Raw genomic sequence first — 13,102 nt, 5'->3', positions numbered from 1 at the left:
GACAGCTGCATGCTGGGTGGCTTGAAGCAGCAGGGTTTCGCGCTCTCCCCGTGGTGGAGGCCGGAAGCCGCCATGCAGGTGTCACAGGGCTGCACTCCCTCCATGTGTCCCATCTCTGCCTCCGTCATTGTCACCATTGTCACATGGCTTCTCTCTCTTATCAGGATGCTTGTCTTTGATGTAGGACCTATCCTGCTCCAGGATGAGCTCATCTCATGATCTTGAATTACACCTGCAAAGTCCCTTTTCCCAAATAAGGCCCCGATCCCTGGTTCAGGGGTCGGATGCAGGGGTGCTCCTTCCGAGGTGCCACTGTCCTGCCCCCGCGCAGCCTGGTCTCTGAGGGGCTGTCCCTTGTGCGCTGGCCGGGGGTGGTAGGGCTGCCTGGGGTTCCTCAGGCCCGGGCTCCGTGCTCGGAGGGCTGGCCCGGGGCTGGCCAGAGAAGGTCTGTGACAAGCATACAGAGACCTGCACCCTTCGAACGTGCTCAAGACACCATTGCTGTTGCCAAGACGCGGGCACATCCATTGTACCGAGTTTCCCTCCGTTTCCTGTCTCCTGAAGTTCCCTGAGTGGGGCCAAGGTGCTCCCTCCAGAAGTTTCCACGGAGCAGACCCTTGCTGGGATGGGGGGGGGGGAGGCCTCGCTGAAGGAAGATTTTGGCACCGTTGTGACCTATTTTTAAACACCATTTTTGAGGGGCACCTGGCTGGCGCAGTGGGAAGAGTGAGTGACTCTTGACCTCAGGGTTATGAGTTCAAGCCCCATGTTGGGTGTGGAGATTACTTAAAAATAAAATCTTTAAAAAATTTTAAAAATACCTTTTAAAAATGATTTTATTTATTTGACAGAGCACACAAGCTGGGGGAGCGGCAGGCAGAGGGAGAAAGGCTTCCGGCTGAGCAGGGAGCCCGATGTGGGACTCGATCCCAGGACCCTGAGATCATGACCTGAGCCGAAGGCAGACGCTTCACCGACTGAGCCAGCGGGGTGTCCATACACACCTTTTTTGATGGTGTTCACACACCATCCCACTTACACACTTAATGTGCATAAATCAGTGGGCTATTCTAAGTTTAAAAGATTAATAGGCAGTCTCTCAGGGAGTGGCATTTCCCCGTGAGCCAGTCCCGTGTCCAGCTCCCCAGGACCCTTATTACAAGTTTAGGTGCCCTGCCTGACCTGGGGTGCTTTGGTTCTAGAACATGGAATCGCCACGGGGTTCTCCCTGTCACTCTGGGGCTTTGCTGATCTTGCTCACCCTGGCCCCAGTCAGACCCCTGTTGTGTGTGTCCCCCCCCAAAGAGACACGTTCAGGTCCTGCCTCCCGGGCACCTGTGAATGGGACCTTATTTGGATACAGGAGCTTTGCAAATACATCGGTTCAGGTGAGGTCGTACAGGAGGTGGGAGTGATGCCCTCAGTGACTGCTGTCCTCCTAAGAGGGGAATCTGGACGCAGACGCACGGGGAGGCAGCCACGTGCCACGGAGGCAGGCACTGGAGCGATGCGGCCACACACCGAGGGACACCTGGAGCCCCAGGAGCTGGGAGAGGCAGGAAGGACCCTCCCTGGAGCCTGCAGAGGGAGCGTGGCCCCAGAACGAGAGAGGATAAATCCCCGTGGTTTTAGGCCCCATCTCTGTGTGTGGACGTCCGTGACAGCTGCCCCCGGGGACTCACACCCAGGCCGAGGCCTCCATCCCTGCGCGTGCTGCAGAACCCCGTGCCCCTGCCTGACGTGGCACCCCTCCCGCCTGCCTTCCCCCCTTCTGGAAGCACACAGCAGCCGAAAGATCCAGGGGACAGCTGGGGGGGGGTCATACGATGTCAAATTTATTGCTGCAGTGCAGTTACCTGCGGGACAGTTCTCCAGATCGACTTCGGAGCCTCCTTTGAGACATCCCAGAGAATCCAGCCAGGCGTGCTGACACTCGGGTACAGTTGTCTTAAAAAGTTTTGTTGGAAGACCAGTTACCTTGAGGCATTCGGCACAGTTTTCCCATACTCGGGGCTCCGCCCGTCCCCCAGGACCACTTATGGGTAACACACGGTCCACTAGTAGTCTGGGGCAGAGGCTCCGTGTAAGACCAGAAGCAGAGTAAGAGGAACGCTGAGGCAGGACCCATAAAACCCGCACAGACCAGGGGAGTCACCAAGGAGTTGCTCACCAGCCACCGGCTCCTTGCTGCCCCCTGACCAGTCTGGGCGGAGGTGGGCAGACCCAGTGGAAGGACCCTAGTGACCTCAGGGCTTGGGAGCCAGCCCTGCACGTCCTGCCTGGTGCTCCATTGGCGTGCCCAGCTCCCTGGCCTCGGGGAGTGCCAGTCACCGGGTTGGAGGGCATCAGGCAGCTCCACTGCTCCGGCAGTGGGGTGGGGGGATGCCAGACAGGCCAGTGTGCTGGAGCGAACATGGCCACCCTGGGCGGTGTGTGTGTGTGTGTGTGTGTGTGTGTTGGGGGGTGCTATAGGGAAAAGGAGCCCAGGAGCCCGGCAGGCCTGACCCCCCTGCCTGGCGGACACATGGATGGGCCAACTGTCCTGTGTCCCTAGGCCTGCGGGGGCTGCAGGGACAGGGACTTTAAGCCTGGGGCAGTCCTGCGTGGAGTTGGTCCCACTTGGTGATGTGATGGGGAGGCCTGGGAGCTGGGCCTGGGATGTGGCCCACCCTCCTGGTCTTGTAGACGATCAGGTGCAAAGCCTAGGGGCTTTTCGGGGCTTGGGGACCATCACTTGGGTGGGGGTTTCTGTGCTGGCCTGAGCTGTCTGCAGGCCCTTTGCCAGAGATCAGAGAACAGGCTCGGGTCCCCAGGTCAAAAGAACAAAGGACAGGGTGTCTGGGAGTCCCCCCAACATGACGCTCCCGTGGTATGGTCCCTGTGCCCAGCAACGGTGGTCCCGACAAAATCCAGTTTGGGGAGGTCTGCAGACTGTGGGAGAGCAGTTGGTGGGGCTTCGAGGGCCGTGGGGAAGTGCCCGGGGACCAGAGCTACCTTGACGGGGTCCTCAGCAATCCCACGCGGGATGGGCACTGCCTCCCTGCAGACACCCCCCCGCCCCCTTCCCAAGGATGCCCGAAGGAGAACCCCCACCAGGGAAGGCCTGCCCACCACGTCACACCTAGACGAAGCAAAGACCCACCCGAACTCTGAAAGACCAGCGAGGAGACAACACCCGCCATTCCCTGTGTGTGTCAGCGGCTCCCAGAGCGGGGGACCTCAGGTTTACAGCGGGTCTTTTTAATACAACTTTTAATAATCTGGTTGATCATGAAATGCAACGCTCAGTTCTAGAAACAGCAGCAGAAATAGCAAGAGACACGAGACTTTTATACAAAAAATTTGTTGCTTACAAAACATATGCAAAAAAGCTTAAAAAAAAAAAAGACGAAAGGCATCCTCCTTGCTAATTTTCTAATACATTAAAAAAAATCTCCTAACTAACGTTCTTTATTTTCCTTAAGACACAGGTCAGGCGTAGGCACGATTCACGGCGGCTCCGCGAGAGCGAGCCCATCTTGCTTCTCCCTCCGGCAAGTGGTAGTTTGGACTCTCCCGCGTTTTCTACTTAAGGCATTTTTTCATCTTTTCTGACAAAGTGTATATCTCACTTGCTTTCCGGTTTTGTTTACAAACAAAACAAAACAAAACTGCCCCTTTGGGCCCGAGCCCGGGCTGCGGTTTCAGGATCCATCAGGAAAGTCCCAAGGCGTCAAGGCGGTGAGACCCAGGGGTGGGGGCTGCAGGCCGGGGAGGGAGAGCCCCCGTGCCTCGGAGCCCCCCCCACCCCGGCCCCGGGGTGGCACGGGCTCAGTGCTGACCGCAGGCGTGCATGCGGCAGGGACCGGGCCGGGTCACTGGTCCCGCTTGGCGCCCCTTCTCACATGTGCCCCGCGGGGTTGTGGGCCTCACTCAGGCCCGGGTGGGCGGCTGAAAGCACCATCTGGGGGTCTCCGACCACGCCCGACGCCTTCTCCTCTTCTCGTCGCTTCAAGCAAGCCGCTTTGGGGTTCAGGTTACGCTCTGGGGGGAGGGGGAGAGCCATGTGGGAGAGGGTCCCTTAGAGAGGTAGCAGGCGCGGGGGCCCGAGTGCTCCCGCCGAAATGCGGACGGAGCGCCCGGAGCCGGCATGCAGAGCCGCCCGAGGCCTGCTCGTGGGGCGGGGGGGGGGCCGGGGACGCCCGGCCTGGGGGCCTACCTCGCACCTGCCGCTCCAGGCCCAGGATGACCTGCACGGCCTGCTGCAGGATGAGCAGCTTGGTCTGCGCCTTGTCCGACTGGAGGTGCAGCTGGCACATGCGCCCCAGCTCCCGGAAGGCCTCGTTAATGTCCCGCACGCGCACCCGCTCCCGCGCGTTATTGGCCATGCGCCTCTCCCGGTCCCTCAGGTCTTTCTCCTCCAGGGACAGCACCTCCTCCGTACTGCTGAGTCACAGCACCGGGGCCTCCGTTAGTGAGGAGCCGGGGCGGCGGGCAGGCCAGCGCCTGCGACTGTGTGCGTGTGCGCGCGTGTCGGGACGGTGTGCTCCCCTGTGCGCACGGCAGGGCGCCCGTCTGTGGACACCTGGGACCCGGCCGCGGGCCAGGCTGTGTGTGTGACGCCCAGAGGAGACGGCGTGTGACTGACTGTTCCCAGGGATGGAGGGAGGGCCCTGAGTCCGCATCTGGGAATCTGCGGGAGCTGGACTGTGTCCCTTGTCCCCCGCCCAAGGACGGGCCAGGAGGGCAGGGGAGACCCAGCGCCCTGCCTGGGGTGATCTTCCCGGTCAGCGCAGTGGCTGGCTGGGTTAAGGGAGTGCTAGGCCTGACCTGCCCAGTGTGGGTGGGAGAGGCAGAGAAGACTGCAGCTCAGCAGACAAAGGCCTGACCCCCCACCCCCACCCGCACTGGACTACGGCCACCCCAAGAGCTGGACGTGGAATGGCCACCAGGTACTCCGCGCACGGGCCCCCACTCTGGACTGGGAACGTCGGTTCCCTGGGCCTCTCATCACTACTGTGAACCACCCCATTTGCCCCGGGTGGTGAAGTTACTGAGCACCTGCTGTATACTGGGCCTCGGTCACATACAGGACCCTGGAACAGCTGACACCTGCCCACCAGGTCCAAACCCTGGCTCAAGCCCTACAAACTGTCAGCCACGCGGCTCTGCACAAGTGACTTCACTGTGTCTCATCCTCAGCAGGATGGGGGCAAATCGCAACGGGACACCTGCCATGCCTGGCCTTGAGGAATGTGAAACCCGGCGGGTAAAGGCCCGGCCCTGCTGTGCGGCCCACGAGGCGGCCGCGGAGCCAAGGCACTTGCATGTGGGCAGCTCCCGGGGGCCCTATCCTGCTCCCACAGTGGGCGGGGGGGGGGGGGGTTTGTGCCCTTGTCCACCCACCCGCCCACCTGCCCTTGGGCCTGAGTGGATCCCGCCAGGTGGCGGCAGCGGCCCCCGGAGCCCAGGACAAGCGCGCAGACCAAACTGACAGGCCTGAGGCTGGTGCACCCCTTGGTCCCCTTTCTTCCCTCAAGTCCCAACTAGGGGGCTTTGAGGGAGGAAAGACCCCAAGGTCGCAGCCCTGCCATCCGGGGCTTGGGCAGCAAGTGCGAGGTAGGAGGGGCTGCCGTGGAAGCGGAGGGACGGATGGGCTGGGATGGGGGAGCGGGAGAGGCAGAGAGCAGAGAGGCGGGCGTGGGGAACACGGCAGGGNGCCCGCACCACCATGGAAACACAGAACCCTCAGAGCTGAGGGGACAGCAGGCCGGGGGGGCGAGGGCCCCAGCTCCGGTCCAAGCGACAGCGCTGCAGGAGAGAAAGGGTTAACGGGCGCGCAGGCGTGGGAGGCATTAAGGAAGCAGCTGAGCTGGGGAGCCAAGTCACATGGGGGCCTTTCTGAATCCTCACCTGGCCCTGGGAAATGGGGTGGGGGGTGAACCCCACCTGTAGATGGGGGCTGATGGGCTGAAGTGGCCCCACAAGGATGTGTCTGTTTGGAGCGACAGTGACCTCTGGCCCCGGGGCCTCAGCCAGAGGGCTACAGCCTTCCCGAGAAAGAAGGGCTGGGGTGGGCGGGGATCCCTGGGGTCCAGGGATGGAATTCAGAGCATAAGTGCCCAGGTCTGCAGAGCTGGGGGGTCCAAAGAGTGTCATCCTCCCATTTCCAGAGGGGACACAGGGGCCAGGCTAGGCGGCCCCTGGTCAAGAGAGGGGACAGTGACCGTAGTGGGGGAGCTCACAGCAGGGCAGGATGGTCACGGCAAGGAGAGAGACAGTCACAGCGGGCAGGACGGTCACTGCAGGGAGAGGTCGCAGCAAGGAGGACGGTCATTGCAGGAGGGGGACAGTCACAGCAGGGGAGGCCGGCTCCAGGAAGTGGGGGGAGAGCGAGGGCAGCAGTGGCGGGGGAGGGGAGCGGCGCCCCCACTGACCTCGCACCTGCTGCTCCAGATTCAGGATGACCGACACGGCCTGGTGCAGGATGAGCAGTTTGGTCTGGGGCTTCTCACTGTTGAGGTGCAGCTGGCACATGCGCCCCAGCTCCTTAAAAGCCTCATTGATGTCTCGGACCCGCAGCCGCTCCCGCGCGTTATTGGCCACCCGGCGCTCCTTCTCCCGCTCAGCCTTCTGCTCTGGGGGGAGAAGGTCGTCCTCGTCCTCGTCCGGGCTATGGGGGGGGGGGCCCGGGGGGCCAGAGGGAGACAGTGAGGCGGGGGGGCAGGCGGAGGGGCCCGCCGACGGCCTCGCGGTGTGGGCGCCGTGTGCGTGTCTGTGTGAGTGTGCGTGCGTCCTGACGGGCGGGGCGGGGCGGGGGCCGAGGACGGGCTGGCACCTGGTCCGAGTCCGGGGGGGCTTCAGCTCCTTCTTCTCCTCCTCTGAGTTGTCAGCCACGGAAGTGTTCTCCTCGTCCTCCTTCTCCTCCCGTTTGATCTCACTGGCACCTGAGACAGCCCCAGCGCGCCCGAGTCCTGCAAGGGGTCTGGGCTTAGCGTCCGGGCACCTCCAGGGCCACCTGACAAATCCCTTTCACCCCTGGTGGGAGGCAGAGTGAGCTCTCTGGCGAAAGCCAGGCCTTCATTTGCAAAAACAAACAAAAAACAAAAAAACCACCCCAAACAAACCAACAAAACCCAACAATAAAACAGAAAACACAGCTAGAATCAGGTCCCCACCTGCCGCCACACAGTCACCAGTTCCAGACTAAGATCTGACAACCTTTAGAAGAAAGTGCGTGGAAATCCTGCTGTGACTGGGAGGTGGGGACCACCTCAAGTACTAAAAGAGCTGTTCTTCAAAGAAGAAACAAACTGGTCAACTGGACTGTAACCTAACTGAGAATTGCTGATTAGCAGGACACCAGCAAGGAAAGAAGAGACGCCCGAGACTAGAAAATACGTGTCCTACATAAACCAGTGAAGGGTTCGTCTTCGTGATACGTAAAGAAGTCCTACAAATCAACAAAAAAAGGATGATGAGCTCAACGTGAAAATAGGGAAAGCTCCCAAATGGGCGATTCAGAGACAAGGAAGCGGATGTGGCCACGTGGAGATCTGCTTCATTGCATCCGTAAACCGAGGAAATGCAAATCGGGACCCATGAAGCTGGCGGAACGACAGCCCGACAACCTGAGGTACTGCCGGTGGGAGGGGACTGGCACAGCCAGTGCGGGACAGCCTGGCGTTATCTGGAGAAGGTGGACACATGCACAGCCCCAAACCCCACAACCTGGAATCACACCCGACAGAATCTTGTGCACACTGGAGACACGTTCTAGAACGTTCCAGAAAGCACCTAGCACAAAAGCAGAGAGTCGGAAACTAACGTCCCACATCAGGGCCAGGGCCCATCCTCAGCCATTGGCAGCAAGGTGGCCCTCACCCCCAACGTGAAACATACTAGCCAGATGCCAATTTTACAAAAGCCCAAAACCACGTAATGAAATACAGGGTTTGAAATCACACAGCAATGCTGAACTCGACACTCTGTGATAGCAAACCACGCACCAGGAATGGGGTCTGGGCTTGGCCACAGATGAACTGGGAGGACAGGGCAGGGGAGGAGGGGAGGGAACCTGGGATAAGAGATTCAGCTCAGGAAACCCTGGCCCCACACCACGGACATCAAGGCGTCCTAGGCACTGAGGGGTCGAGCAGCACCCTGGCCCCACCCACTCAGTGCCAGGAGCCCCTCCCCCAGTCACAATGACTGTAGTGTCCCAGAGAGACCCCTGGCGTGATAAAAGTGATAAAAATCAAGAAACACAGAGCAACAATGGCTGTCAAGCTCAGGCTGGCTTTGGGGTGTGGGGAGGCTGGGATGGGGAGGGTCCCTGGGCGGGACAAGAGAAGCTGCCCTGACGTAGGGTGCGTGGGGGGGTCCTGGGGGCTCGGGACACCAGGCAGTGTGGTGCTGTGCACACGGCACTGGCCCGGCAGAACCCCGGCCAGCCACGGTTGCCCCCACAGTGGCAGAGTCCCTGTCCACGCCCCTGGGACTGGCCGCCACGAGACCCTCACTGGCCCATCACCACCTCTTCCCTCCAGCCTCGTGCCAAGTGCCGTCACCTCCTTGGTGTTCTCCTAGAAAATTCACGGCCCACGGCCACTGGCCACCACACTGACCCCGTGTTGCTCCAGCGTGGGTCCTCACCTCAGGGGGCCCGACACAGCTCCTGACACCTTGGGAGCAGTCCCCCTCCCCCGGCAGCACGACGCTCAGGCTGGGGCTCCACTCTGCTCGCTCTGCCTGGTGACCCTGCCCACAGTCCTGGCTCTGAGCTCCACCAAGTGCCCAGGATGCCTGGATCGCACCCTCCCTGAACTGCAGACCTGAATCCCACCTCCACACCTGCAAACCCTGTGGCCTCTCTGCCCTCGGAACACCCAGAACTCGCCCCCCCCCACCCGACCCACACAGTCCCTTCCAGCAGTGGCCTCAGCTACCACACAACACCTGGTCTGCCCAGTCTCCCTGCTGCCACCAGAGGGAGCCTGTGGGCACTGAGTAGGGCAGGGCACCGCTCTGTCCACAGCCCTCCAAAGCCCCCAGGTTGTTTGGGGTCAAAGCCCAAGTCTTCCCACACCCACGGGACCCCACGTGACTTGCCCTGTCACCTCCCTGACCTCACCCCCCCCTTCCAACACAGGGCTCCCCACTACTGCAGCACACCAGGCACGGGCTTGCCCCAGAGCCGTTGCGCGTGTCACCCAGGCGCCTGTCTGCTTCTGCTAGGCCCAGCTCGCGCAAATGTCACAGTCTTGCCCTGTCACCATCTTTAAAACTACAAGCACCCCTGCACCCCCTCCCCACTTTCCCCTAGCACCCTTCCTTCTGCATATAGTCCACTGTCGGTCACCCCCCAGGGACAGGCTCTTTGTGTTATTCCCAGTTTACTGCCCCAGGGCCTACCCGAGCCCCAAGCACCCAGCTGATCCTGACCACGCAGAGGCCGGCTGAGCGGCAGAAACAAAACCCCTGAACAAGCGAAGGCTGAGGCCCGGGCTCCGCCTCCCTCCAGGAAGGACCTGACAGGCTGACTTTGCTGGCCTCCCTAAGGGGTTCCCCGTGCAGGGTGAAGGGGATGCTGTGTATGGTGAGGGAGCCTACCCCAGTGCCTGGCGGACTGCAGGCCCCTGGCCTAGCCTGGCAGCTCTCAGTCCCTCTGTGATGAGCCCTAGGTCACCGTTTTCCACAGAAGTCACAACATCGTGTAGGGGCACACCACCCTCTGGCCAGGCTGGCTCAGGGCATCAGGGCACAGGTGACCCCGGGGTGCCAGCCACCTCTTCCCCGGCCCCAACACCGAGGCTTACCACTGTAGGAGTCCGGTGGCCGAGCAAGGTCAGGGAGGGTGCTGGGCTGGCTGGGGAGGGCTACGTGGTTGGCCATGAGACCACCACTGCCCGCGAGGCTGTCTTCCGAGTGGCCGCCTCCCACCTGCGGACAGCGGAGTGGGCTCGTCAGTCAGGGCGGGCCCGCCTTGACCCCCCGCCCAGCCCCCCCTCAAACAGCACTCACCAGGCCAGCGTGTCGCCCGCCCAGTGGCATGACGGGGCCGGCAAAGCCCGAGGCCAGAGCTCCGTGGCCAGGCAGCAGCCCGTGCACGTCGGCCGCCGTGCCCACCGCATGGCTGCGCAGCACGTGGATGGCCTCGTCCAGGTGGTCCTCCATCTTGTTCTGCTGTGGGGCGGAGGAGGGGGCGGTCAAGGGCTCGGGCCTCTAGGACCCTGCACGGCCCCGTGTGGCCTGGCGTAGAACGTGTGCCTTTGCTGGCTAACGAGGCCACGGTGACAGCTCTGGACCTTGTGCCCGACACATACATTCCACCAGTCACGGGAGGCCTAACAGCTCTTGTGGGACACCGTTTCCAAGTCCTGTAAACCGGCCACAGCAGACATGCTGAGCCGCCCTCCTGGGCCACCTCCCCCACCCCAGGGTCCACGTGAAAATCGTACCCACGTGTACCATGCCCCCCACTCCAGGCACTCCCGTGAGGGGGGCACCCCCTCCCCTGCCACATGTACCCACGAGGGACAGCCACCGCCCAGCCCCGGAAGGCTGGGGCAGGAAGCTCACCAGGCTGTGAAGACCCCCATCATAGCTAGGCGATAAGGCACCGGGGGCTCCTGGTCGGGGCCACTGCGACGTCCCTGGAAGAGGCAGGCGGTGCGTCAACAGTCGTACCTGGGCCTGGGTGTCCAAGCAGCCCGACCCAGAGGCAGAGGCTGGGCGGGCAGTGGGCCGAGGGGCCTGCGATGCCGGGGCTGGCCACACGGGGGCCCCCACGCCCACAGCGCCTATGGAGTCAGTCCTGGCCAGGCCAGCCAGGCAGTTACTGGGAACCCACTCACAGGTTCCTGCTCCAAAATCCACACCCCACTTCCCATGGGGAAGGCAGCCCAGCAGCGCACGTGGTAGGTGCCCCAGGGGCCAGCCTGCCGTACCAGCGGCCAGAGCCAGAACAGGGCAGAGGTTCACCCCAGGAGCCCTGCATGGGCCAGGGTGAGGTGAGGGTCCCGGAGGACTTGTGCTGCAGAGGTGAGGCCCTGCGGAGTTTCTAATAAAACCACCTGGCATTCCAGAAACCTCACCATGAGCTGACCCCCAAGTAGGTCTTTTTGGGGACAGGAGGACCTGGCTCCCTTGGCAGGGCCAAACACAGGGCATGCAACTTGTGCCTATTACATACCGGGTGGACGAACGCCAAGCTGTCCATGTTTGGGGGTCCAGGTGGGGGTCTCAGCCTGTTACTCTGGCTCTTGGACCCTCTGCCCTGCCCCTGCGAGGTCCCACCTGCCCCTGACTGTTCGCACAACGTAGACTGGCCTGGAGACCGCCCCCTCCAGAGAGCCTTCCCCGGATGCCCAGGGGAATGTGGGCCCCGAGGCAGGAGGTCCACCCAGCTCCCCACCCACTCATGGCTACAGACAGCACATGCAGCCCCCCCGACAGACCTGCTAGGCCCTGTGGGGAGCCCACGGGGGTCGAGGGGCTGGAGGAGAAGTTATTGCTTGAGTGATCGGGAGAGTAGATCTGCACCAGGGGCGAGAAGAAAGACAGGCCACCAGACGGGGGTGAGGGGCGAGCTTCTCGGGCTCAGCAGCCCAGCCACCCCTGCTGCCCCGGGGCCCGCGCCTCACCGAGGCCAACGCCTTCCCCAGGGCGTCCCCGGAGCTGCTGGCAGGTGTTCCGCGGGAGCCTGGGGGGTTAGAGACAGGTGAAGCTCAGACTCAGGGCAGGGGCGTCCCCAGCATGCGGGCCCAGCTTGGATGCCCCTGCCCTGGCTGACAGGGGGCTCCCAGATGTATTTGACTGCCCAGCACACACGCCCTCACCCAGCACTGGGCAGCCCCTGATTTTGGCCGAGTAACGGCCTGGAGTCCTGCCGCCACGGGGGCTCTACTGACAGGCAGGTAGGCTACAGGAACCGAGGAGCGATTTCCCTTTGAGCCTCTGTTTGCCCAAATGTAAACTGGGGACCCATGTTTGAAAAGGCCATTTCCTAACATCACAGCTGTGGCCCAAAGAGCCTGAGCTGATGTGCAGGGCAGGCCCCAAGAGAGGAAGGACGTGAGCGACGAGGGCCTGACTCTGCACCCAGCCAGGTTTCAGGCTTGGGGGGGCCCTATCTGGAAGTGGGGAGAAGGGGGCCAGTACCCATGAGGCTGTCGGCCCCGCTGACAGGGGGCGTGTGGCTGGAGACGCTGCCGTAGGCGGCCGTGGGGGCTGCGGAGAAGGTGGGCACTGCTGGGAGCCCGCCATTCACCTCCGTCCCGTGCAGCTGGTAGCCCTGCGGGCGGGGAGGGGGGTCACGGGGGAGCCGTCGGGGGCTGCCCACACACCCGCCCCCGCCCCGCCCGTCACGCAGGCCTACCATGCGCTCGTGCTGGTGCAGGCTGCCAAACCCACCACTGCTGCCACTACCCACGGAGCTGCCACCAGCTGGCGGGAGGGGCAGGGGGGACGAGCCCCCGCCCAGCATGGGCCCGAAGCCTGCCTGGCCCGAGGGACTCCAGAGCTCGGCTGAAGGGTGCAGGCTGCCATCTGTGGAGGGGCAGATGGTGAGGGGACGGGGGCAGAGGGACCTGGAGCCCCCCCCCCCGTCTCAGGTGAGCCCCCCCGCACCTGCCATGTAGGAGGGGGGGGGAAAGGCGCTGCTGGGGGTCTTGGTAGATGGATAGGCGGTACTGTCCCTGCCATAATCATCACCTGAGCTGGACGGGTACACCTGCAGACGAGCAGATGTGGTCAACAGGAGGGGCCAAGTGGGATGGGGGGGTCCCTGTCCCCAGTCTTGCCGCCACCCACCACCCCATCGCTCTGTGCCGTTCTAACCCTTCCCCTGGCCCAGCACACGAGGCTCTGGTGGCGTCCTCCCTCCTGCTCTGTCTCCACCTTCCATCTCCTGCCCGCCCCCTGCCCCCAGTCCCAGACCCTGTACCTGAGGCCGGTGCAGACTGGACCCCCCACCAAGAATGCTTCCCCCCCTCCTTCATCCAGCCAACTCCTCTTGATCGTCAGGACCTAGCTGTGATGCCCCCGGCCCTTCCTTCTTCCCTGCTCCCCCCGTACTGGAACCCCCAAGGCCCCAGCCTGCTCCCCCCGTACTGGAACCCCC

At 62.7% G+C, this 13,102-nt stretch overlaps 1 protein-coding gene across 16 annotated transcripts in view; it reads right to left on the bottom strand.

Moving 5' to 3' along the window:
* Nucleotides 1-3,235: 3,235 nt before the first annotated feature.
* The window catches only part of TCF3 (transcription factor 3), a 35,704-nt gene continuing 25,837 nt past the window's right edge, over nucleotides 3,236-13,102 (bottom strand). Inside the window, exons 14-19 of one of the 16 annotated variants that reach the window (XM_040629681.1) lie at nucleotides 10,561-10,634; nucleotides 10,003-10,164; nucleotides 9,798-9,921; nucleotides 6,818-6,953; nucleotides 6,417-6,652; nucleotides 3,236-4,023 (exon numbers count right to left, since the gene is read on the bottom strand). In XM_040629681.1, the coding sequence (XP_040485615.1) occupies nucleotides 3,881-4,023; nucleotides 6,417-6,652; nucleotides 6,818-6,953; nucleotides 9,798-9,921; nucleotides 10,003-10,164; nucleotides 10,561-10,634 (875 nt within the window). In that variant the 3' untranslated portion in view covers nucleotides 3,236-3,880. Of the gene's footprint in view, nucleotides 4,024-4,198; nucleotides 4,426-6,416; nucleotides 6,653-6,817; nucleotides 6,954-9,797; nucleotides 9,922-10,002; nucleotides 10,165-10,560; nucleotides 10,635-13,102 lie in introns of those variants that run through there. The other 15 variants (XM_040629684.1, XM_040629685.1, XM_040629682.1 and 12 more) reach the window with 15 other exon arrangements.

The sequence above is a fragment of the Ursus maritimus genome, unplaced genomic scaffold (genome assembly GCF_017311325.1).
Source record: "Ursus maritimus isolate PB19 unplaced genomic scaffold, ASM1731132v1 scaffold_14, whole genome shotgun sequence".
Classification (NCBI taxonomy): Eukaryota; Metazoa; Chordata; class Mammalia; order Carnivora; family Ursidae; genus Ursus; species Ursus maritimus.
The sequence above is the reverse complement of the archived record's forward strand: the minus strand, read 5'-3'. Positions and strand labels throughout refer to the sequence as shown.